Below are 23,640 nucleotides of genomic sequence, written 5' to 3' on the forward strand. Positions count from 1 at the left end.
CTTTCTAGTCAGAGGCTTCTAAGGCCCCTACGGACTTGACAGGCACAGTGGATGCAGACATTTTTGGAAGAGTAGGTTCTTGACAAGATAGGTTGGCTGCTCTTCTCTGGATATTTGGGGAAGTCCTTTTTGGAGCGGGGATATGGTGGTCGGGGTACTGCGGGGAAAAAAAACTCCAGGCCGTGTCTATCGCATGCAGCCAGGACACAGTGGAGTGTCTCTAGGGCTTCAGCAGCCCATGCCTGGCAAAGATAACTTGTGTTTCTGTCCCTAACCTCTTGAGGCCACCCTTGAGGTGAAGGCCTTTAGCAGAGAAAAGTTTTTTTTTTTTTTTTTTTTTCCTCCCATGAGAATTCATTCACATCAGACAGGAAATCTGACTATTGAACATTTTGTTCCAGTTTCACAGCTGGCCAATAGACCAGGGACATTAGTCCAGTCTCTTGCTAGACCCCCTTCTTTTAGTATGAGAAACCTTTCAAACAGCACAAAACTCGAATTCTATGGTAAGTGTCAGATGCCCTCCACAGTTGAACTATCATTAATGAACTCTATGTGATTTGTTGAATAGTCATCTCGTCGATTCCCCAAGTGGACATCCCGATCACCCTATTCAGTCAGCCTTCCTGGAAGGACAAGCCAGGGATTTCACCACCTCAATACTGACTCTGCTTTATGCAAATTAATTGGAATTTGCAAAACTTTCTAAATCTAAAAATTGTCAAGTGTGCAAGGACGCCCTTCCAAGTGAGATTAAAAAAAAATTAAGAGAAATCCTTTTAAAAACAAAACAAAAATAGAATGCACGATACCTTCTTAACATTTTTCTTCTTAACCTCTTCTTTCCTGTGTGCGTGCGTATGTGTGTGTGTGTGTGTGTGTGTGTGTGTGTGTGTGTGTGTGTGAGAGAGAGAGAGAGAGAGAGAGAGAGAGAGAGAGAGAGAGAGAGAGAGAGAGAGAAAGAGCCTGTCTGGCCTAGAATTCACTGCGTAGACCAGGCAGGCTTGGAACTAACAGAACCCACAGACATCTGCCTTCCTCTGCTTCCTGAATGCTGGTATTAAAGGCATACATCGCGATGTATGACATTAAAAGACAAAAAATTGTGTGTTTGTGTGTGTGTGTGTGTGGGGGGGTGCGTGTAACATGGCCCATGTGTAAATGGGGTTCTCTCCTTTCACTGTGTGAGTCCCCAGGACAGTACGGGGCAAGCTCCCGGAGGCAAGCGCTTTACATGGGAAGCTATCTTGCCAACCCTAGTTCTAGAAGACCTTGTTGGAGGACCTCTCCGGCCTGCATACTACTTTCTTAAAAGAAGGATGTAGCCCAGGCTGGCCTTTGGTCCTTCCTGCCTCAGCCTCTAGAGTGCTGGGATTACAGGACCTTGCCATTTCTCCAGCTTTTCCTAGGAGGTAACTTCCTACTTCCCCTGAGTGTGAGCACTGGAAGCTCCAAGAAATGAGCAACCCTTGATTTTATTGAAAAAGACCCGAAGGAGGCGAGGCCTTCGGCAGCGGCCTTGTGCAGGATGTCTCGGGAGTTGGTCTGTTGGGGACTGGAGATGTCCGGATGCGGGGCAGCCGGGGAGCGGGGGACCGCGGAGCCGCCCCGCGAGGGCGCGCGGCGCAGCCTCGGGCACGCGGCCGTCCCGCAGCCCCGCCGCCGGGGAGGGGTTTCGCGGGCCGAGCCGGCCCCTTTCATCCAGGAAGTGAAAGCGACGTCGGGGTCAATGAAAACAAGCCGGGAGCCCGGGGGGAAGGAAGGCGGGCGTGCAGGAGGGCAGCGCCGGGGCTCGTGGAGCGGCGGCGGAGCGGGAGGGCGGCGGGCGCTGGGGTCGCCCCTGGGGTCGCCGCGCCGTTCCCGCTGGGGATGTCCGCGCCTCGCGGCCTCCGAGCAGCACGGGGCGCCCGCCGGCCGGGCCTCTGAGGGCCGCCGGGTCGGGGCGGAGGGTTGCGGGCCCGCGCCTCCGCAGCAGCGCGGCCGGCGCCGGGCCAGGAGGATGCGCGGCGCCGGGCTCTGAAGCATGGAGGGGGTTCTGTACAAGTGGACCAACTATCTCACAGGTACGGGGCGGGCGGCGTGGGGCTGCGGACAGCCGGGCCCTTGGGCACCCCCTGGCAAGCCGCGGCACTCAGTTCCGCGCTCGATGCCCTCCGACCCTTCCACTGCCCCTCGTGGGGCCCATTCCCGGCCTCTTCGATTGGGAGTTCGAGACTGCGTACCAGCCTGAGGATGGGACACCACCAAAAACCTGCACTGCCCCTTGTGCCTCGGAAACAGTATCCCATCATCTCTTTTATCCACTGTCTCCTTCATCCACGCTCTGTGGACAGCATTTGTAAATTGTGTGTGTGTATGTGCATTTGATTTTAAGATTATATATTCCTTTACATTTTCTTACCACAGATTTGAAAGTCCACTTGTTGCGGCTGGCTGAGCTCATCAAGTGTGCTTTTGGAAGCTATCCTCAGAGAAGGTTCTTAAGGATTGGTTTTCAGTGAGGTTTGGGAATTTGGGTAATTGTGAGGCATAGTGGAAGAAAGCACATTTTTTTTTTTTTTTAACACCACGGGAATTCCAGTCATTGTGAGAAATGGTTGGAAGTGCAGCCCAGTAGGAGCGGGCAAGTTTCCCTGGTGGGGTAGTTAGAAGAAAGCTGTTTGTATAGAAATGGGATCATCAGCAGGGAGCTGTCCCTGCCTGTGATATTGGAAGTCTGGCTTTTAAAACGCACCTTAAATCCATAGTCTGTGATCTTTGTTAGAACTAACACCAAAGGCAGGTGATCAGTTGGATAAGGCCTGGGTGGTTTGCCATTTTGTCCCAGAGGTACTTTGCAACCTCTGAATTCCATGATCTCACTGAACTAGAGGAAAACCGGTGGCTTGAGGGGGAATCTGGGCAGTTCTCAGGTTCTTAGTTACAAAGGATGGGCAGTTGTCATCTTGCTGCTGCTCACTTACTCTGCCCAGTATTGAGCATCCTGTGATGCACGCAGCTAGTGTTCATCTAACTTGTGGGGAGCTGCAGGCAAACCCTGCTAGGGCTAAATGCTTGGTTGTATCTGGCTAGAGCCAGATTTACGATAGCCAGCGGCTTGATGTTTATAATGCACCGATGTTTTCTGCTCGAATGGAAAACCAAATAATCATGCAAGTGACAGCTTTTTACTGGAAGCCTTGAGACATCAGGCCGACACTTTTGGCTAAGAGTTTTCCTTTGGGCCGTTGTGGGCTCTGATTGCTGGTGGAGGTGTAGTATCAACTTTGAGGTCCATATCCTTTAAGCTTGGAGATGCAAATGTTTTTGAGCACTGCTGTCTTTGGAGGTAAGGCGGGAGGAATATTTTTAGCATGGCCCAGAGCAATGGGGCAGTTACAGCCATGAGTCATAATTATAGGGAAATTGCTCTTGGGGTGAAATGTTCTTGTGGGAGGTGTCCTCATAGCCTGTGGTACAGAGAGCCAACCCATGCTGCTGTGGCTTTAGTTTTTATGGTGCGTTTTAGTTTAACTTCTAGTAAGCATTGGAGAGCTTGCTGAGGCGGAAGTCTTTTGTTTGGAATGATTCCATCTTTTTTTTTTCAAGAATATAAAGTTGGCTCAGCAGTATGTTCCTTTATTAATTTTAGTATCTTGGGTCAGAAGGATGAATAGCTGCTTGTACTAATTGGTCTTTAAGGAACCTTCCAGTGTAATGACAGTGGTCTGACTTTTTCATTTTTTAATATGTGTTTTCATAACATTTAGTAGCTTGAGAAAACTACTAGTTAAAGTAGAGATTGACAAAGGAAATAAGCTTTTTCAGTAGAAGGGATTGCCAATCCTTTTACCGTACTATAAATGTGTGAACCAATTAGGGCAAGTTAGGTTAGATAATTGTTGGAAACGGTGTGTGGAGATAGTTAACAGGCTTGATTAGATGAGCGTACTCGGCCACGTGGCTTTCTCAGTTCCTACAATTTCCAGATCACCATGTTCCCAGTTCCTTTGGAAGAGCTGCTGCATCATAATACGGCAATAATGCACAATTTGTCTTAGTGACTGAGGTGGAAGACCATGCTTTCACCACCCCCATCATTTGTTTACCACGGTGAATTAGTATTCGGAAAAAAATACATTTAAAAATTATTTTCATTGTATTTCCTTGCACATGCCAGGAGCATGCCCCCATGGTCTTTTTATTTTATTTTTTCTAGACTTTCATACATGAGAACTGGATTTAAGTTACTTCCTCAGTTATTTATGCTTCTGTGATTGTGTGAGTCTGTGTGTGTGGATGCATGGATGCCCCTGGAGCTGGAGTTACGGGGTGGTTGTGAACTGCCTGATGTGGATCTTGAACTTGGATCCTCCGGTAAAGCAGCCTGAGTTCTCAGCAGCCTAGCAGTCTTTTTAGCCTTCTGCTAGGTTCTTCTTTTTGAAAGCATTGTGCTAGGGCATCGTCGTGCAGTGAGGAACAAGGCAAAGCACATATACTAAAAGGACTTGTTCTCTAATTTGGCAGCCTTCCCTAGGGAATGCAGTGTCTATAAAAATGAATTTTCCTGGTGCTTGAAGTTCGCTTGCTTTATTTTTCTGAGGCAATGGGAATATCCCACCTCTGTGTTCTTAAGCAAGGTATAGAATAGAAAGTAAAATTTAACCTGTTTTGTTGAATTGGTGTCCTGTTGGTGAGATAAATGGGCTCTGGCAAGAGCAGCTTAAGGAAGAGGGCTTTATTTGGCTCTCAGTTCAGGTTATAGTTCATCCCTACTGGGAAGTCACAGTGACACAGGCAGCTGCTTACATCATGTCCCACGTCAGAAGGGAACAGTGAGCGAATGCACACCTCATTTTACCACCCAGCATCCCTTTCCAGGAGTAACCTGCATACAGTTAAGAAGGGTCTTCACACTTAAGAATGTCATCAATAGAGCTTGCCTGAGGACCACCTGGAAGATTTTGTCAACTTGAAAACACCAGTGACACTGCATTGTCATTTCAGAAGTGTTGATACACCCTAAGTTTTTAAATTTTTTTTAAAAAAGATTTTATTTATTTTATATATGTGAGTACACCATCACTATCCTCAGATACACCAGAAGAGGGCCTTGAATCTCATTACAGATGGTTGTGAGCCACCATGTGGTTGCTGGGAATTGAATCAGGACCTCTGGAAGAGCAGTTAGTGCTCTTAACCACTGAGCCATCTCTCTAGCCCTGAACCCTAAAAGCCTTCTATCAGTTGTTTTGTTTTGTTTTTTCTTCTACCAGTTTTTAAGATGAGGTACTGTCTTGTTCCTGTCTGATCTTGGCAAACGTGAACCAATGAATTTTTTCACAGCTGATGGTCAGAGTGTCTTCATGGTGACAAGTTTCATGTAGGCCACTCACAAGTGTTGTGACTTAATAGTGATGGAAAGAATTAGGAACAGTCACACTGCTTCCAGCATGGCTGCTATGTTATTAGTTGGTGAACCGCTATCTATTAGTAGCATGCTTGATAAGGTTCCTGGGAACACGGGTTTGGCTTGCAAGAGGAGTTCGAGGCCAGCATTTGAGAATAGCCATCCCTCTTGGTTGGCAAAGTCTTCTTCCAACCGAGTCTGATAGCTTTATGCTTTCATTGCTGAGGAAATGTTAGATGAATGGCTGAAGTGGATAGCATTTCTGCCTTGGCCATATAGCTCCACAGAAGGGAAGGAGGGTGGGTGGGAACCTGCTCTCTCTGTAGGTTGTTATATTTACATAAATGTGGGGATTTCTGTAGCTTTCCCTGTCTACAAGCGCATTTGCTTAAAGGTAACATCTTCTATCAGGAAAGGGAGGGCACAAACACATGCTTGAGAGGTGGCCAACTTGTGCAGTCACCTGTTTTGGAGAAAAATTTACCTACTGGGATGAGAACATTTACTCTAGGTTAGCTGCCAGGAGTGGAAGCAGAACTGAGCCAAACCCTCTGTTTCCTGTGTTTTTTTTCCATTATGAGATGAGCGACCTTAATCTGAAGTGCTCCCAAACCCAAAGGAATTTAAGTGCTGAAGGGACACTCACAAGTGGAAGCCACCACACCAGACTTCACTGATAGGACCCAGACAGAAACAAGCCGGTCTATAACGTGGCCTTTAGGTGATGTGGATAGCTGAGCATGAACTTCCTGTTTAGATTTGGGCCCCGGTCTCCATATATCTCATATATGTACGTATGCAAATCCAAAGTCTGACAGTGTCGGAACACTGCCGCTTCCAGACATTTCGGGAAAGAGATGCTAGTTCTCCATTATGATCTGTGCTTTCAGAGGAAAGGGGGTGGTTGAACTGTGCTTGGGTGGAGATGTACTTATGGTCTTTTTGGTCTGCTAAAGAGAAAGGTATGAGCCGGAACAAAAATAGTCCTTCCTTATCTAAGTAGAGATCGCAGGACATTTTGGGCAAAGGCTGACCATTAAAAATGTCACTGTGTGAAAGTTGCTGAGAGTTCAGGATTAGCGGGGCATCGCCGAAATCCGTTTTCTATAATTGATTCACCTGTCTTGGTCTCTGGTTCGCAGGTTGGCAGCCTCGATGGTTTGTTCTGGATAATGGAATCCTGTCCTACTATGACTCACAGGACGATGTCTGCAAAGGGAGCAAAGGGAGTATAAAGATGGCGGTCTGTGAGATTAAAGGTGAGGGGGCGGGTGTTCTGTAGCCTGCTCCAAATGAAGAAATAAGTGTTTCTAGTCATCTACAGATTTTAGATCCTCTCTCTAAGAAATCAGAGATGGCATGTAACATTATTGAACACAGGTTTGTATTCCCCCTTTGTAAACGTCTCCTGCATTGAAATGTCAAATGACTTTTCCTGTTTGACTTGATAGAAAATTTCTGTGGCATCTAGATACATGGAAAGATGGGAAAGGTTGAACATGAGCTCTGTAGATGAAGCAGGCTATCTCTGTGGGGCTCTGAAACAGGGAAAAGTGGAAGCTAAAAGCTCAGATCCTTGCTGACTGGAGTTGAGCAGCTGTGCATATTTCTGTAGAAAGGAAAGGGGAGAAATAGTAGGTCATGGTATGATTTTCATGGCGATTCATTTCACAGATCATCACTGTACTCTGTGTGTCTGGGGAGTGTGGGTGAAGGCAGAATGGAATCAGATAAGATGGTAATGAGGAGATTTAAATTCTTCAAGGAGGACTGAAAGGGCCACCGCACAGGGAAGAGAATGTTCAGTCCCCTCTAGGCCTGTCTGTGTCCCCCTCAGGGCTTGAATACCTCAGTCCTGCTTGAGGCCTTGCTCAAACCTTCCAAATATCTAGAGTCTTGTCCTGTGCATTTGCTGAGTGTAATGCAGTGAGCTACATTTTCCAGGACTGGATTGCTATTTTGGTATGATTTTATGGTAATTCTAAGTAAGATTAGCCAAGGAGGGGAGAAAGGGGTTGTTTTTTTTTTTTTTTTTTTTTTTTTTTTTTTAAAGAGGGTTTTTTTTTTTTTTTTTTTTTTTTTTTTTTTGGTTTTTCGAGACAGGGTTTCTCTGTGTAGCCCTGGCCGTCCTGGAACTCACTTTGTAGACCAGGCTGGCCTCGAACTCAGAAATCCGCCTGCCTCTGCCTCCCGAGTGCTGGGATTAAAGGCGTGCACCACCACGCCCGGCGGGGTTGTTGTTTTTAAGACTTATTTATTTAATGTTATGTGAGTACACTGTTGCTGTCTTCAGACACACCAGAAGAGTGCAAAGAGGGCATCAGATCCCATTACAGATGGTTTTGAGCCACCATGTGGTTGCTGGGAATTGAACTCAACTCTGGAAGAGCAATCAGTGCTCTTAAACACTGAGCCATCTCTCCAGCTCTGGATTCTTATTCTTATTCTTTTTTTTTTTTAAGATGTATTTATTTATTATATGTAAGTACACTGTAGCTGTCTTCAGACACTCCAGAAGAGGGAGTCAGATGTCATTACAGATGGCTGTGAGTCACCATGTGGTTGCTGGGAATTGAACTCAACTCTGGAAGAGCAATCAGTGCTCTTAAACACTGAGCCATCTCTCCAGCTCTGGATTCTTATTCTTATTCTTTTTTTTTTTTAAGATGTATTTATTTATTATATGTAAGTACACTGTAGCTGTCTTCAGACACTCCAGAAGAGGGAGTCAGATGTCATTACAGATGGCTGTGAGTCACCATGTGGTTGCTGGGAATTGAACTCAGAACCTTTGGAAGACCAGTCAGTGCTCTTAACCTCTGAGCCGTCTCTCCAGTCCCCGGATTCATATTCTTTAGCTATAGTTCTGCCCCATTATCTTTATCGTAGACTCACTAGTAATACAGTGCCCCCTTACACCTCTTTTCTCCTTTTTTCTCCATCTCCTTCTCTTCCCTCTTTGTCTTCATCTTTCTTTTTTTTAAAGACAGTTTCTCTGAGGATAATCATCATGTAATATTGTAGTAGCTTGGGTAGATCACACTGTCCTGGGAGATTTCTTCAAAATGCACATGCTCGCTGAGGGAGTGTGTGTGTGTGTGTGTGTGTGTACATGTGCATGGACTCGCATACACATGCATGCATATGTTCCTTGGTCACTTTTTATTAAGAATAGTTACTGTTCTAATCGAAGACTGTCATGGCTATATAAAGTATACAAATAGATTACTTTGGGGCAGTATTCTTGTATGTTCCCTGAGTGTACAGAATATTGTTTTGTTCTTTTTTTACGTAGACTAAAACATTTACCAGTAAGTATTAGTTTGCCACATACTCATCACTGGGGTCTGTGTAGCCCATTTTCAGTGGTACCCTCATCACCCATAAACGTTTCAGAGCATTCAGAGAACTTTCTTTCACCTCTAATAAGTGGTTAAGGAAAAAGAAAATCCTGGGTTTCTGCTTGTTTGTTTTTTCTTTTGGGTGGTTCTTGGGACTGGAGCTATGGGCTTCCACATGCTAGGCAACTCTTACTAGGTCAGTTTAGGAGAGCCCCTATTTACCCAGAGATTTCCACCTGCCCTCTGGCTATAAACCCCCTCTTTTTTTGTTGTTGTATAAGGTGTGTGTGTGGGGGGTGAGCTTAGTCTCTCCATTACTGTAATACCCCAGATCTGCCGTAATGGACAGCATTCTGTCCATTACATACACAGCAACGTGTACCATGCACGCTAACAAAATGCCAGGGCTGAGGCTGTAGCCAGTGATGCAGAGCTTACTGCTTTTCTTGCATGTCCTCATCTTTAAAAGCCCCCCTTCGGGTCTTTGCCTTGTTTCCTGAACTTGGCTGTCTTTTATTTTGATTTATAGCTGTGCTTTGTATAATGTAATGAGTTTGCAAATCTGTCTAGAATGAGTAAAAGTGAGTCATCTGTATTACTGTCAGTGGCTGGCATTGTTTTGGGGCCATGGCCACACCTTGAGTGTTAGGGAGAAGGTGGCTTTCATGGTGCCTCTGGGGCTTCTTAGAGAGTGGCCCTGATTGTGCTGTGAGTCTCGGTTTGCTTTAGGTGCGCGAAGCATCCTATGATATGTGACCTGCCCCCCTCAGTGCTGTGAGTCTGTTGTATCTTTTCTGCATTGTCACAGTCCATCCCGCAGACAACACAAGAATGGAGTTAATCATTCCAGGAGAGCAGCATTTCTACATGAAGGCAGTAAATGCCGCCGAGAGACAGAGGTGGCTGGTTGCCCTCGGGAGCTCCAAAGCGTGTTTGACCGACACGAGGACTGCAAAAGAGAAAGGTGATCACACGTTTCTTGTAATAACTGCTCTCAAAGCATAAGTATGCCTGACCGCTTTCAGTAATCAGCAGGAAATTAGTAATGTAGGACACTTAAACAGATCATCACAGTGAGAACTTTGTAAACAACATGAAGATCTAAGCTTAGGAGCATCAGTTGGTAAAACACTGCTTCCATTAGATGATGCGTTAGGAGGGCAGTGACATAATTACAGAGGAGTTCAATGGCATGGGAAACTCCGTGGTTAACTGATCATTGAGAAAGCAGGAGGACGAGGACCCGAGTTCAATCCCCGAGGTTGCACAAAGAGCAAAAGCATGGTGGCACATACTTGGAACTGAAGCCCCGAAGAACGAGAGACAGGAGGATCCCTGGGTCTCGCCGACCAGCCAGCCTAGCTTCAGGTGTGAGCTCCAGGCTAGTGAGAGATCCCATCTCAACAAAGGAGACATTGTTCCAGAGGCTGACACTTGAGGTTGCCCTTTGGGCACACATGTGCATAGAAAGAATGTTTTAAAATTAAAAACAATTGCAAGTTAACTTGGTAAAAGATACTAAGTTGTAGATATTATCAAATGCAGGAGTTTATAGTGATATTCAACTATATCAAAGAAAAATTATTGATAAGTATGGGCAGGATTAGGACAAGAAGTAGCTAAAAGACAGGAATGATCCAAAGATACCTGAAGGAATAAACAGATGTGGTACCTGTACAGTAGAATATTAGTTCTTAAAAAGGAAGGGAATTCTGGCATGCACTACAGCATAACTTAAAGACGTAGTCTTAGTGAAATAGGCCTTTCGCAAAAAGGCAGACATTGACCACACTCATCTGGAATACCAAGGATAGTAAGATTTCTATAGACAGGAAAATGGGCCTGAGTGGCGACACTCCCAGGTAGGATGCTGAGGCAGGAGGATTTTGAGTTAGAGGCTAGTTGGAGCTACATAATGACTGTCTAAATAAATAAAGGAGAAAAAAGAAGGCAAGTACTGCAGTGGTGTTAGCCCGTGTGGAGGTGCCAGGGACCCGCCTCGGCCTGGGGAGGGGTTCTCACAGAAGGGCTCTCTGGGAGCAGTGAAACAAATGAAGTCAAATTGTGGGGTACAAGCTGACAGCCTGTATTCTGCTCGAGATGGCTCTTGACACAGCTCTCTCTGGAGGCAGCTCCCTGCTCAAGACAACTTTCTCATTCTAGGGGAAAAACAAAACAAAAACAAAAACAAAAAAACTAAATGTTCTCCGGATAACTCATGGGTTTTCCAGTCAGAGTCAAAAAAGCTGCTAGAAAAAATTCTTGGATTTTCCAACCAAGTCAGAAATCCAGCTAGAGAAATTCTAAAAGTAGTTCTTGGGTTTTCCGACCAAAATCAGAAAGCCAGAAAAATTCTAAAAGAGCTGTGTTCGCTCTCCAGAGACCTCCAGACAGCTCAGCCCTCACTAAAAAAAAACTCTACAAAAAGAACTGCTATTGTTCCCTGCAGGCTCCTCTCATGCAGACCAGAAGCCCTGTCTTTTTTTTTTTTNTTTGTTTTTCGAGACAGGGTTTCTCTGTGTAGCTCTGGCTGTCCTGGAACTCACTTTGTAGACCAGGCTGGCCTCGAACTCAGAAATCCGCCTGCCTCTGCCTCCCGAGTGCTGGGATTAAAGGCGTGCGCCACCACGCCCGGCAGCCCTGTCTTTTATTTATATATCAATTACTTATTCCAGGTTCCCTCTTGACCATCCCGTGAATCAGCAGTCCATGTTGAGGCCCCTGACTCTTAGGAAGAGGCAGCAAGTTTTTTTTTAACATTGCAAAAGAATTCAGAGATCTGCATTTGTTAAGTACAGACAATTAGCTAGCTGGTGGGACCCTGGCCTGAAGTTACCATTCCTACCATGCCTGGGTCTGGACTGAAACTCCCTCTGTCCCAGGCTGACCTAGAACTCAGGAATCTGCTTGCATTTGTAAGCATAAACTAAAAACCTTAGCTGGATGGCTCTTACCTTGTGATCACCAGTCCCCAAATCTCCTTACCTCCTTCCTTAGTATCTTTCTGACAAGCTGGCTGATAGTGCAGCTTGTGATCTGGAAAGCCCTGTATACAATTCATACTGTATCCTTATATTTTGCATAGTTGAAAAATTATATATTTTTGAACTCATGTTTTCAGAGTTCTTTTCCACAGCCTTAGGGGCTGTCCTAAAGGTCTTGGCATTTTTTCATTTTTGCTGAGGATATAGATACACCCTTGCCTCTTGCTGTCAAGGAAAGATGGCTGCTATCAACCTCTAGCGTTGACACCTGTGCACATCTATATTCATGCCTGCACACATATACACATAGCCTCTCTTCTGCCCCAAAAAAGGAATGTATTTAAATTTGGGCAAGAATTGATTTATGCCAGATATGTAGGGTGCTGCTTTGCTGTTTTCTGCCAGGGAGCAGTGGCCCTAGCCTGGCTTAGTCGCTTTGGAAAGACCAGCATCTGTTTACTCTGTAGCTGCTGTTCCCCTCCTCAACAGCTCTTATTTCTGCATTATAAGATAGTGGCAGGTAAACGGGAGAGATGATGGCTAGATACGTAGTGTGTCTAGAGTCACTAAGGAGAAAAAATTTTAAGTACTGCATTAAAAATTTGGAGAACAGGAAAGTGTGAAAATGGAACAGAAAGGAAGAGAATTATTAAATGTTAATGTGCAATCACTTTTCTTACCTAAAACCAGCAACTTCTGCAGGCGAAAATATACAATGAAGAAAACTGGAGAGGAGCTTATACCCGGAGAAGCGTTTGTTATGTAGATAGATAAAATACTGTTTGTATTTTTAAAGATTTATTTATTTATTTTATGTATATGAGTACTCTGTAGCATGTATAGATGGTTGTGAACCTTCATGTGTTGTTGAGAATTATATTTAGGACCTCTGCTCGCTCCGGCCAGCCTCACTCTCTTAGTCTCTGTTCGCTCTGGCCCAAAGATTTATTTATTATTATATATAAGTATACTTATACTTCTGGTGCTGTCTTCAGATGCACCAGAAGAGGGCGTCAGAACTCATTGCAGGCGGTTGTGAGCCACCATGTGGTTGCTGGGACTTGAACTCAGGACCTTTGGAAGAGCAGTCAGTGCTCTTACCTGCTGAGCCATCTCGCCAGCCCCAATATTGTTTTTAATATATTAGAACTTTTATAGATTATGAACTTAAGTATTAAAAGAAAACTCCTATCAGAGCTGGAAAAGAATGTAGGAGGAAAAGAAAAACTCTGGTGCATGAAGTAGAAATGCGGGTTTCACGTGGAAGAGTGGAGCGGGGTGGCTGTGTGGCACCCAGTGGTCAGGCTAGCAGGCTGTCTCAGTGAGTAGAGATGCTGTGTACAGACCTCGAGATGAGAATGCGATTTCTGGGTCTCACACGGTGGCAGGAGAAGCAGCAACTCCTGAGATATCTTCTGCTCTCTCCACGTGCCATGGCACATGCATGTGTAATTGCATGCATGCAATGTTCTTTCTCTCTCCTCTCCCCATCCCAGATATGTCTGTCTGTCTGTCTGTCTGTGTCCGTGCGCATACATACATGTGGAGGTTTGTTGGAAGTCAGTCTCTCTCCACCTTATTTTTCTAAGTATTAGGCTGAATCTGGTGCTCAGTGATAGGGGTACACAAGTCCTCCTGTCCTCGCCTCCCAGTGCTAGTGTTACATGCTACCACTGGGTCCAACTTTTATTATCTGAAGATACAACTCAGGTCCTCATATGTAGGCAACAAGCATTTTTGCCATGGCCTCTGTTGGTGGTTTTATTGTATTAGGAAAATGACCTGGTTTTATATCTCTTTGTTTCTTTTAGAAATAAGTGAGACCAGTGAATCTCTGAAAACCAAAATGTCTGAACTTCGCCTCTACTGTGACCTCCTGATGCAGCAGGTTCATACGATCCAGGAATTCGTTCACCATGATGAGAGGCATCCCTCTCCCAGTGTGGAGGTACCGCTTTTCCCCAGTCCCTTTGCTCGGGATCAGATTTTGCCATGCCCTGGGGCATCCTTAGCCACTTCCTACGATGAAAAATCACCACCACAGAGTTGCTTTGGCCTCTACAGGGTAGTGGTGAACCCGTTTGCTTAATGGCTGGGCACTCTTAAACCTCTCAGCAGTTGGTGGCTAGCACACACTCCTCTCCAGTATTGCTGGCTTAACACCTGCTAAATCTATATTTTAGACAGCTGCTGGTTTTGTTTGGTCTTGTTTCTTTCTTAGTGATAAGCTTTAATTAATTTTCTCAGCTGATTCTCAGGCTGTGCCTGATGACATGGGGTTGAGTATGAGTCAGACTTTGTGTGTGACTTTTCAGAACATGAATGAAGCCTCCTCCTTGCTCAGTGCCACCTGTAATACATTCATCACCACCCTGGAGGAGTGTGTGAAGATCGCCAACGCCAAGTTTAAACCTGAGATGTTTCAACTGCCTCATCCGGATCCCCTGGTCTCTCCCGTGTCGCCTTCTCCTGTTCAGATGGTTGGAACTTCTTTTTCTTTTTTTCTTCTAGCAATATAAATAAATTTACATTAAATTAAAAGAAGTGTTCGTGTGTATGTATGTATGTGTGTGTGTCTGTCTGTGTGTCTGTCTGTCTGTGTAGATAAGAGATCAAGTCTGTTGTTCTGTTTCTGTTTTACTTTTGAGACAGAGTCGCTCTGTGAACCTAGAGCTCAGACTAGTGAGCTCTGGGCATCCACCTGCCTCATATACAGAGAGCTGTGTATGGTTGCAGATGCACCCCACCATGCCTGGCTGTCATTTGAGGGCTGATAATCAGAACTGAAATCTTTATTGGCAGGCACTTTTACCCACAAGCTGCATTCTCTGCCTCTCTTGTACTGATAGTTTCCTCTGTAAGGTGGGAAATGGGGAGTGGGGAGGAAGTAGTCTGAATTGTTTGTCTATGCTGGTAAGGGGTCACCTCAGGTGAGGGAGGAGCTCACTGTAATGCGAGAGCGAATGCCTTGGTTTCTCCACTCTGAAGGGGCTGAGAATAGCCTGCCCAGCTACTCTTCAGCCATTTGCCTGAAAGCTTTGTAATAGGGGGAGGTTTTATTCTCCGGGTGGGGGTTGGGGGTGGGGGATTGCTATTAAGCAAAGCTTGAAACTTGCAGTGGAAGCAGTGTTCTGCAGTCAGCCTCTGGGTTTGAATTCTCTGAGTAGGCAAGTTACTCAGTCCCTCTGGTCCTTCATCTGTGAAATGTCTCCTGTGTCAGAAGGTCCTGTGAAGTATCCGAGCCACTTAGTGGTAGGTGCAGAATGTTAGTTTCTTGGTTACTCTGCACGCCAAGAACTCTTTGCTGGGGGTGGTGAACTCCTTGTGCCTTTCCTGCGATTAAGTCTGCCCTGGCGTGCCCTGGGGCGCCTGTGCTGAGATAAGGTTTGATAGCACCGCAGTGTTTCCGCTGCTGTGTTCTTAGGAGCCTCTTTGTGGAGGAGGAAGGCACCTGGCTGTGTTTTAGCAACCACTGGTGATGACAGAGGGAGCAGGGCCAGCTCGCTCACCCACTCCAGCAAGCTCAGTCATGGAGAAGGAGTCCAGGCTTCCATTTAAGTCTTGTCTTCATCAGTGAATGTCAGACTAACAGTGCCCATAAAACTAAGCTTGCGGGTCAGATGAGCTGCGGACGTTGCAGTTGATTCAGTGATGGTTTTCCTGCCTCAGCATAGCAGGGATTCTTTGCGAGGTATTCTGAGCGCCACTTTTATGCTGCACGCATTGTGGGGAGCAGAAGTGTCAGGCCCCCTGGGAGCTGGGTTACAGGTGGTTGGGAGCTATTCAGTGTGGGCTGTGGGAGGCAGGCTCAGGCGCTGCCTGTTATCAGCACTAATGTTCACCATGCTGAGCTGTCTCCTCCGTCCCTCAGAGGGAGCAGCTCTAAGGGAAGTGACTGTGAAAGGGATGTCCCAGTCCATCTGCGTCTTCAAGCCTGTCATTCCAGCTGTTGGGCCGGAACTATCCGTTACTGCTGTAACTGGGACCTTGTCAGCTGGCAGCTGCTGTCACAAATATAGATGTTAGATGTGGGTCCATGTGTATAAAACCTGCTAAACCTTTAGTATAAACAGTCTCCCTGTCACCTTGATAAACTGAGACAGTCTGTTTTATTCGTGCTAACCTTTATTTTTTGGTGGGCAAGTTGGGTCTTCTAAATGATGTTCTGTGCCAGGCAGTGGTGGCGCACACCTTTAATCCCAGCCCTTGGGAGGCAGAGGCAGGCGGATTTCTGAGTTTGAGGCCAGCCTGGTCTACAAAGTGAGTTCCAGGACAGCCAGGGTGACAGAAAGAAACGCTCTCTCGAAAAAAACAAAAACAGAAAACAAAAACAAAATAAATGATGTTTTGTGTTCATCATAGTTGTGGCATGTTCTGCTAAGACTTTTTTTTTAACATGTCATTTTACATTTGTAGTTTTAAGGCTTGGACGTCGGGCCTATGTACATGGTGGGCAGTTGCTCACTAAGCTTCCATCCTTGTTTGGATAAATGCTTTAGGAACCTATCTGAGGTTTAGGTTCTTGAGTTCTTTCCAGACGTTACTTGCCAACGCTGCCCTCCATGAAGGCCGCACTGACACACAGGTGCACAGGAGCTGCCTGATAATGAGTGGCAGAGGGAAACTTCACTGCCACCTCTGCTCATGACCCTTAGAAAAAGGAGAAAAGGACAATTATTAAGAGTATTTTCTGGTCAGGCAGTGGTGGCACACGCCTTTAATCCTAGCACTTGGGAGGCAGAGGCAGGTGGATTTCTGAGTTTGAAAAAAAAAAAAAGAGTATTTTCTGGGTCTGGAGAGATGGCTCAGCAGTTAAGAGCACTGCCTTCTCTTCCTAGAGGACCCAGGTTCAATTCCCAGGACACACATGGCAGCTCATAATTGTCTGTAACTCCTGTTCTAGGGCCTCTGACACCCTCATACAGACATACATGCAGGCAAAAGTACATACAAAATAAAAGTAGATAAATTATTTTTAAAAAGTAGTTTCGGGTTTGCTAGATACTCCTTTTTATTATCAAGATGACTCTTAGGTGAGTTTTGTATATACTATTTATACTTTTACATATTACATAATCTATGCAGCAGTAGAATTTTAGTACGTTTTGGTATGTGTTGGGGAATTTCCAGTTAATCATTACTAAGGAGAAAGTTTGACATTGTGTGGGGTTTGTTACTTGAGCCGATAGAAGAGAAGTGTCTTCGACAGGTATCTACTTCTTTGAATAAGTTTATGTTAATTATTGTAATTTAGAGGTGCATCATTCTCTCTGACTACAGATTGAGCTAAGGCCTTTTTCTCTTTCACATTTCTAGATGAAGCGTTCAGCCAGCCACCCTGGTTCCTGCAGTTCCGAGAGGTAAGCTAACCATGTCTTCTGGCCGAATTCTGTCTGCGTAACGCCTCCCTGGAGAAGTTCAGGCCCGTGCCTGCTGTTGTGGAAGTCAGCTCTGTGTGGAGTCGGACTGGTAGTTCTTGTGTCAGGGGCTGGCTTCATAAAGGAGAATGGAAAGGAAAACTACATGTATGAAATAACCTGGAGGGATGCCCGCCCTGTTGGCTGTTGTAGCTTCTCCGGTTTGAAGTAATATCAAGCAGTATGGGGCAGTGAAAAGCCAGCAGGTAAATGTGCTCACCACTAGGCAATCCATTTTGTAATATATATATATATATATATATGTATATACATACATATACATACATACGTGTGTGTGTGTCTAGAGAGAAATTTGGTGTGTTGAGTGTCTACAACTGAGGATATTTATCTCCGTGTTTTATAGAACCCTATTTTCCTGCTAGGCTGTTACTGAGAAAGCACTCACTGAAAGAGAGGAAGTCATATTCGTATCAGCACAGTGAAAGCCTTCCGGGTGGATCCTGGCAGTGTCCCAGTTGTTGGGACACTGTGTTTCCTTCCCTGGCGTCCTCCTCCTCCCCCGTGTCCCCCTCCTCCCCTGGTGTCCCCTTCCTCCCCTGGTGTCCTCCTCCCAGTGGCTGGACCTACCCTCTCTGTTGTCTGGAAAGTGATGAAATCAAGTTTCTTCAGCGTTTATTTTCCATGCTGACGAATTCAGTCCTGAGTTGTCTTGTCTTTTCGTCTGGTAATTATATCATCCTTAGCGAATTGATCTGCTCAGGGGAAGCCAGTAACCTGTATACATGTATCCAGCTCTGTCATGGTATAAAGTGTTTTAACAGCTGAACCTTACAGAACAGTGGAAACTAAGTGATTTGGCGGCAAACATTTGTTTTGGTGATAGATGTTTCTAAGCTGTATAATGTTTCTAAGCTGTATTTGATCCATTTTTCCTTAGAAAGTAAGTTGTGAAAAGACTACAAAGATACTATTTTTTTCTTGGATCTGGCAAGGTTGTATAGTAATATTGAGCCATCTGAAAACAGAAGCTGAGATGCAGTTAGGCAGCTAGGTGGGTTTTTTGTTGTTTTTGTTTATTTATATGAGTACACCGTAGCTGTCCTCAGACACAGATTCCATTACAGATGGTTGTGAGCCACCATGCTGGGAATTGAACTCGGCACTTCTGGAAGATCAGTCATGCTTTTAACTGCTGAGCCATCTCTCAAGCCCATTAGGTGATTTTGCTTTTGTGTTGCATGTTTACACTGGAAAAAAATTTTTTTGAGCCAGTACGTAACCACTGAACCATCTCTCTAGCTCCAAGACTGATTTTTAAAAACAGGTTTGTTTTGTTTTGATGGCAGGGCCTTAGGTAGCACAGGCTGGCCTCAAACTGTCTACACAGTCCAGCATGCCTAATCCTAATTCTGCTCTTACCCACTCAGTGCTGGGACTCAGGTGAAAGCCTCCATACCTGGTTTATGCAGTGCTGGTTCAATCTCAGGGCTTCATGCATCCTCGGTAAATACCCTACCAACTAAGCTGCACACTTAGCCCTGAAAATGTTTTTCCTAGCTTCCATGTCACCATCTTTATGTTCTGTTTCTGCTGTCAGTGAATTTACATCTGTACATCTCTCATCTTGTTGGCATCCCCTTCAGCCTGCCTTTTTTGGTCAGTTAAAGGTTGGCGTTAGATATATGCACTTGTGAAATCTCTAACTTAAAGGTCAGATATTTGCAAACCACCTCTGTCTGCTGCTTCAGTGGACACTTCCTAGAAGCGCGTCTTTGTCCTCCTTTCCCATTTAGAACATGACCTGAGAGTTTCTGCCTGAATTCCAGGTCTCCACGTTTCACTTCTGAACGATAGCCGGTTGCTAACGTAACGACTAAACATCAGAAGAGTGCCTCATTTGTTTAAAGCCTTTTTTTTTTTTAAATTTTTTTTCGAGGCAGGATCTTCCTATGTGGCTCTGGCTATCCTGAAACTTGCTCTGTAGACCAGGCTGGCCTCCAGCTCATAGAGATCCTCCTGCTTCTGCCTCTGGAGCGCTGGGATTAAAGGCACGCACTACCACACTTGGCCCTAAAGAGAAGCCATTTAACATCCGAGTCCGGAAAGGTTCTTCTCACGGTTTAGTGCCCCACAGCTTACCACTTTTCATTTGATGTGCAGGAGCAGCTGCTCCGTCAAAGAACCAGCATCTGCCCTTCACCGACTTCCTCAGCGACGCCGCAGGACCTACTCGGACACAGACTCTTGTAATGATGCCCCCCCTGAAGACCCAGAGAGTGAGTTCCACAGCTCTGTTTCTTTCTTTGTCCACGCTAGCCAAACTGGCGCCAGCAGCAGGTTCTAGTAGTTCCTGGGGCTGAAGCTTCTGTCACTTGGTGTCATTGGAACACTGTACTTGGCTCTTTGGTGAGTTCCTCAGAGGGAAGTGAAACCCCACAGTCCCCTGCTGCTCACAGCTTCTCCCAGTAGCTTTGTCACCCTGCTTATTCTGTTATGGGATGCTGAACCTCGAGGCTGAATCTTGTTGGTAGGCACTTTCTCTTAGAGACAGTTAGTGAATATGTTTTTATTCCCACTACATTTCCATTTCAAAGCATTGGAGAAAAAAATCATTAGTTGTAGGTGGAATCCAAGAGGAAAGTAAAGGTCTAAATATACAGAGAAATTAGCTACGCTACATTATTTACCTGCCTTAAAATAGCTAAAGAGGGTCATTTTGTGTGGTTGTTTATGACAGCACATATCCCTGGACTTTTGCCCCTTGTTTTAGAGCCAGCGGACTGTCATTTCAGCAAAGCCTGGTGATTTCTGTTAAGATTTGTATGTGTCTCTAAGGAGCAAGATCTTTCACCACGTGTCAGGATGTACCTTGTTTGATTTCAAGAACCATGTCTTCTCAAGCTTACATCTCATGGCTGGAATGTTACTTCTTAGAGTCCTTACCTCCCACACAGCACGTGGAAGAGTTCCTAAGTAAGGGACAGATTGTTCTTCAAGAGTTCACTGGACGTCAGATATGTGGAATATGGATCTGATTTCCCCAGTGAAATGACAGAATAAATGATTGTTAGGTCCTCTAGACAGCCAGGTCAGAGAGTGGGATGAGCCAGCGAGTTGTAGAGCCTTTGTGGTTTTGAAGAGAGGCAAAACAGAGCCTTTGTTCACTTACCTAGAGACAGTTGCAGCAGCTGATTCCGAACAGAGCCATTGACCACTTTGAGATACATTTTTAAAAACTTACCTTTTTCTTTTTAACCTATTTGTTTGTGAAAAATGTGGATTTGCATGTGTGGGGCCCAGGGTTGAGTTGGTAATCTTCCCTCACTCTCTATCTTTTTCTTTTGGGGATTGGTATGTTTTAAGACAGACAGGGTTTCTCTGTTGTAGCCTTTCTGTCCTGTTCTGTAGACCGGCTGCCTCCCACTCAGACTCCCTTGCTTCTGCCTCCCTGCTGGGACTCCCATTTTTTTGAGGCAAGATCTTTAATCAAGCTCATGAGTACAGCTAGTCTCAGTAGCTGGCTGCTTTCTCTTGCTTATGAAGCAAGCTCTCCAACCACCAAGTTATCTCCTTAGCCTGTTTTGTTTTCTATATAACTCTGGCTGGCTTGTATCCCATTATGTAGAGCAGGCTAGCCTTGAACTTTTGGTGGTCCTGCTTCAACCTCCCTATGGTTGGGATTGAAGGTGCACACTCCCATATATAGCTCATTTCTAGATGTTTAGAAGCCAAAGGCGTTCACTACCTTAGTTGTTAGGACTGTTTCAAACAAGTCACACATACATACCACACAGATACTTTCTCAGTTTACCTTAAAGCTTCTGCATTGGCAGGGTGAGAAGTGTTGTTCTTAAATTTCTTTCTCTTTATGCTAAAGTTAGCAGTTTAGTTGATGAAGCAGGGAATTGACATATTGTATAATCAGTGTATTATATTAAAGTATTAGTATTAAGTATATTGAAATTATCAGTTGATGAGGTTTTTTTGGAGAGAGTAGTTTGTAGCCCAGGTTGGTCTTGAACTGCATTGGAGATTGACTGGATTCCTGATCCTTCTGCCTTCACCTCCTGACTGCTAGGATTAGAGGTTGGCATTGATGGGGCTTGAATCCATGGCCTCCTGAGTGTAGCCTGCCCCTGTGCTCCCACTCTGGTTCATGAAAGTAATTTTATGAGAATCTTCTTTCTGTGAGGTGCTTTTCATTTTGGACATTTGCTATTAAAGATGAGAAAAGTAAGACAATAAAGCAGGTGTGGTGGCTCTTGAGACTGAGGCAGGAGGATTAGTGTGAGTGTGAGGTCAGTTGGAGCCCTGTCCTCAGTTCTAGGCCACCCTGGCCTACAGACTGAGACCTGCTCTCAAAGAACAAGATAAATAAATATAAGTAAAAGAAAACAAATGGGGGGGATGAATGGTAGAGGAAACCTTGGTAAATTCAAACTGTGTTTTTGGCTGTGTTCCCTTGAGCATCACTGCAACCTGTGAGCTGTGTGGAAAGGGGACTGCTAGTGTAAGAACTCTTGCTAGCTTTGCTCAGAAAGGCTCTGTGCTGTTACTAAATGTGTGATCTTGGAGAAATCATGTATTGGTTTTTGAGTCTCTGTTCATAGGAAGGTACTAACAGCATCAGGAAAAGCAATCACTCGGTTAAATTCATCTGAGCAGGTGGATGGCACGTAGTGTGCCAGCCCTCCTCCTGGCAATGTACAAAACAAATCCTTGCCTCTGGAAATTACATAATTTATCTTAAGAATGCTAACGTTTCTCCTTATGATTGGCAGTGGCAGAAAAGTGAGTTTCTCTCTCAAACAAACAGAAGGTTATCAGGAAACTGGTGGGATTTTGTTTGTCTGAACAGACCTGAGATGCTCTATCTCGGGATCAGTCGTACTTGCTGAACTTGTCAATCACTTTCCACAGGACCTCTTCACTGTTCAGGAAACACACTTAATGGAGATTTGGCATCAGCAACCATTCCGGAAGAAAGCAGACTTATGGCCAAGACACAATCTGAATCTGAAGAGCCTCTTCCACCCTTCTCCTGAGGAAACAGACATGCCCAGCTTCCTCTCAGTGTTGCTATGCAAAAGCTGCTGTAATTAAACTCGTTCTGGGCTAGCTTTGCCCTCTCCTTAGGATTTCTCTGCACTTTATAGAATATTGTAAACAAACAACCCACATACTTTTGAAGTGTATTTTATCTTTCTATAGTTTACTTGCAAGAGTATTTTCCTAATAACTTCACAGTATGAATGTGCATCTTTTTTTTTAAACAAATGATGGTGTAACATTTTGACATCCATAAGGACAAATGTAGATATTTTTCTAAAAAACTGTGAGGGACTGACAGCTTGGTCAGTGTGTATTGTAGTATATAAACATGAAATCTCGCCAGATTTATTTGACAGAAATGTGAGAGATGTAACTTGTGCCATGGACCAAAAGGTCACTTCATCCCAGCTTAAAATTAATTACCATAGCAGCTTGATGGTGATTATATCATATTCCTTTAAGCAAAAAGGAAACGCTTAATATTCTAAAGGTCTTTAGCCCAAATACCATGACATATTGAGCATTTTTTTTTTTTAAAAAAGCAGAGTCCGCTGTCCTTCATATGTGAAGTTGACATCTACTGATTTGTCAATACCAAACATCAGATTACAGTATTTAATTTTTATTTATTTATTTTCTTATTGCATCAAAAGATGGTTATGTCCTAACTTTTATGGCCTCCCCAATTTAAGATGTATATGCATAGTTGTTATTTACGTTGTTCTAAGACACATGAAGCAAGTGTCCCAGTGATCTTGTTCACCTACACCAGAGAAATAAACAGCTTTCAATGGAAGAGGATTTCAGTGCTTTTCAAAAACTAGGCAGTAAGCTGCTGTTGTAAGGTATGATTTGCAGCTCGTTGGCATATCTAGAGACATTTTTAATTTATGAATATTTATACAAAAAGCAATTCTGTCAAGATGACTGTTCTATATCACTTGAGAATGGCATTATTTAATTAAAGAACAATTTGCAGTTTTTGGTAGTGCCTGTTGTATCTATCTATCGCTGGTTATTCCTCTACACTGTATTTCTTTTAAGTCACTTTGGGGTGTTGATTTTATCCCGGAGTTAGAATGATCAGCACTTCAACAAAAATTGGCTTCGTGTTTTTAAGTTAGTCATATTTTACTAATACATGGTTTTTACATTCAAATTCATCATACAATACATTGTGTCTTTTACATTCATTGATACTCTGTCTAGTCTATTAAATACCTTTTGTGTTCTTCATTGATTTTATTTTGTTTATTGTGTGTGTTCAAGCCTAAAGGTGAGCATACATCGATGTTTAGCTTGTCTTTGAGTTTAGAATGGGAGCCAAATATCCAGTAAATACTTGATATTTACTAAGACAAGTCTGTACCTTTCCCCTAGTTTAAAATGTCTATACCTATTAACTGTTCCAAAAGTGCTTGTCATTTTAACTAGCAAATGGCTCATTAGAGAATCCTTTGTCCAGTGGAATCAGCCCACCTGTAACTTGCGTTTCA

The 23,640-nt window shown here is 44.4% G+C and overlaps 1 protein-coding gene and 1 non-coding gene across 2 annotated transcripts; one reads left to right on the top strand and one right to left on the bottom strand.

The window, feature by feature from the left end:
* The first annotated feature begins 1,792 nt into the window (after nt 1-1,792).
* Nucleotides 1,793-23,125, top strand: Plekha3 (pleckstrin homology domain containing A3). Its single transcript, XM_021153678.2, has 8 exons — nt 1,793-2,063; nt 6,532-6,648; nt 9,539-9,694; nt 13,526-13,662; nt 14,030-14,194; nt 17,031-17,074; nt 19,253-19,368; nt 22,013-23,125. The coding sequence occupies exons 1-8, from the start codon at nt 2,024-2,026 to the stop codon at nt 22,135-22,137; spliced, it is 900 nt and encodes a 299-aa protein (XP_021009337.1). The 5' UTR covers nt 1,793-2,023; the 3' UTR covers nt 22,138-23,125.
* Nucleotides 11,047-11,105, bottom strand: LOC115030450. Its single transcript, XR_003836047.1, has one exon. It is a non-coding gene; the product is annotated as a U7 small nuclear RNA (small nuclear RNA).
* Nucleotides 23,126-23,640: the final 515 nt, after the last annotated feature.

The sequence above is a fragment of the Mus caroli genome, chromosome 2, assembly GCF_900094665.2.
Source record: "Mus caroli chromosome 2, CAROLI_EIJ_v1.1, whole genome shotgun sequence".
In the NCBI taxonomy this organism is placed as follows: domain Eukaryota; kingdom Metazoa; phylum Chordata; class Mammalia; order Rodentia; family Muridae; genus Mus; species Mus caroli.

What these genes read in the sequence shown, in the direction of transcription:
- Plekha3 (XM_021153678.2), top strand. Translation starts at nt 2,024, where the DNA reads ATGGAGGGGGTTCTGTACAAGTGGACCAACTATCTCACAG. An exon ending in GGCGGTCTGTGAGATTAAAG is followed by an intron (nt 6,649 to 9,538) that starts GTGAGGGGGCGG and finishes GCATTGTCACAG; the next exon opens with TCCATCCCGCAGACAACACA. An exon ending in GAGGACTGCAAAAGAGAAAG is followed by an intron (nt 9,695 to 13,525) that starts GTGATCACACGT and finishes TGTTTCTTTTAG; the next exon opens with AAATAAGTGAGACCAGTGAA.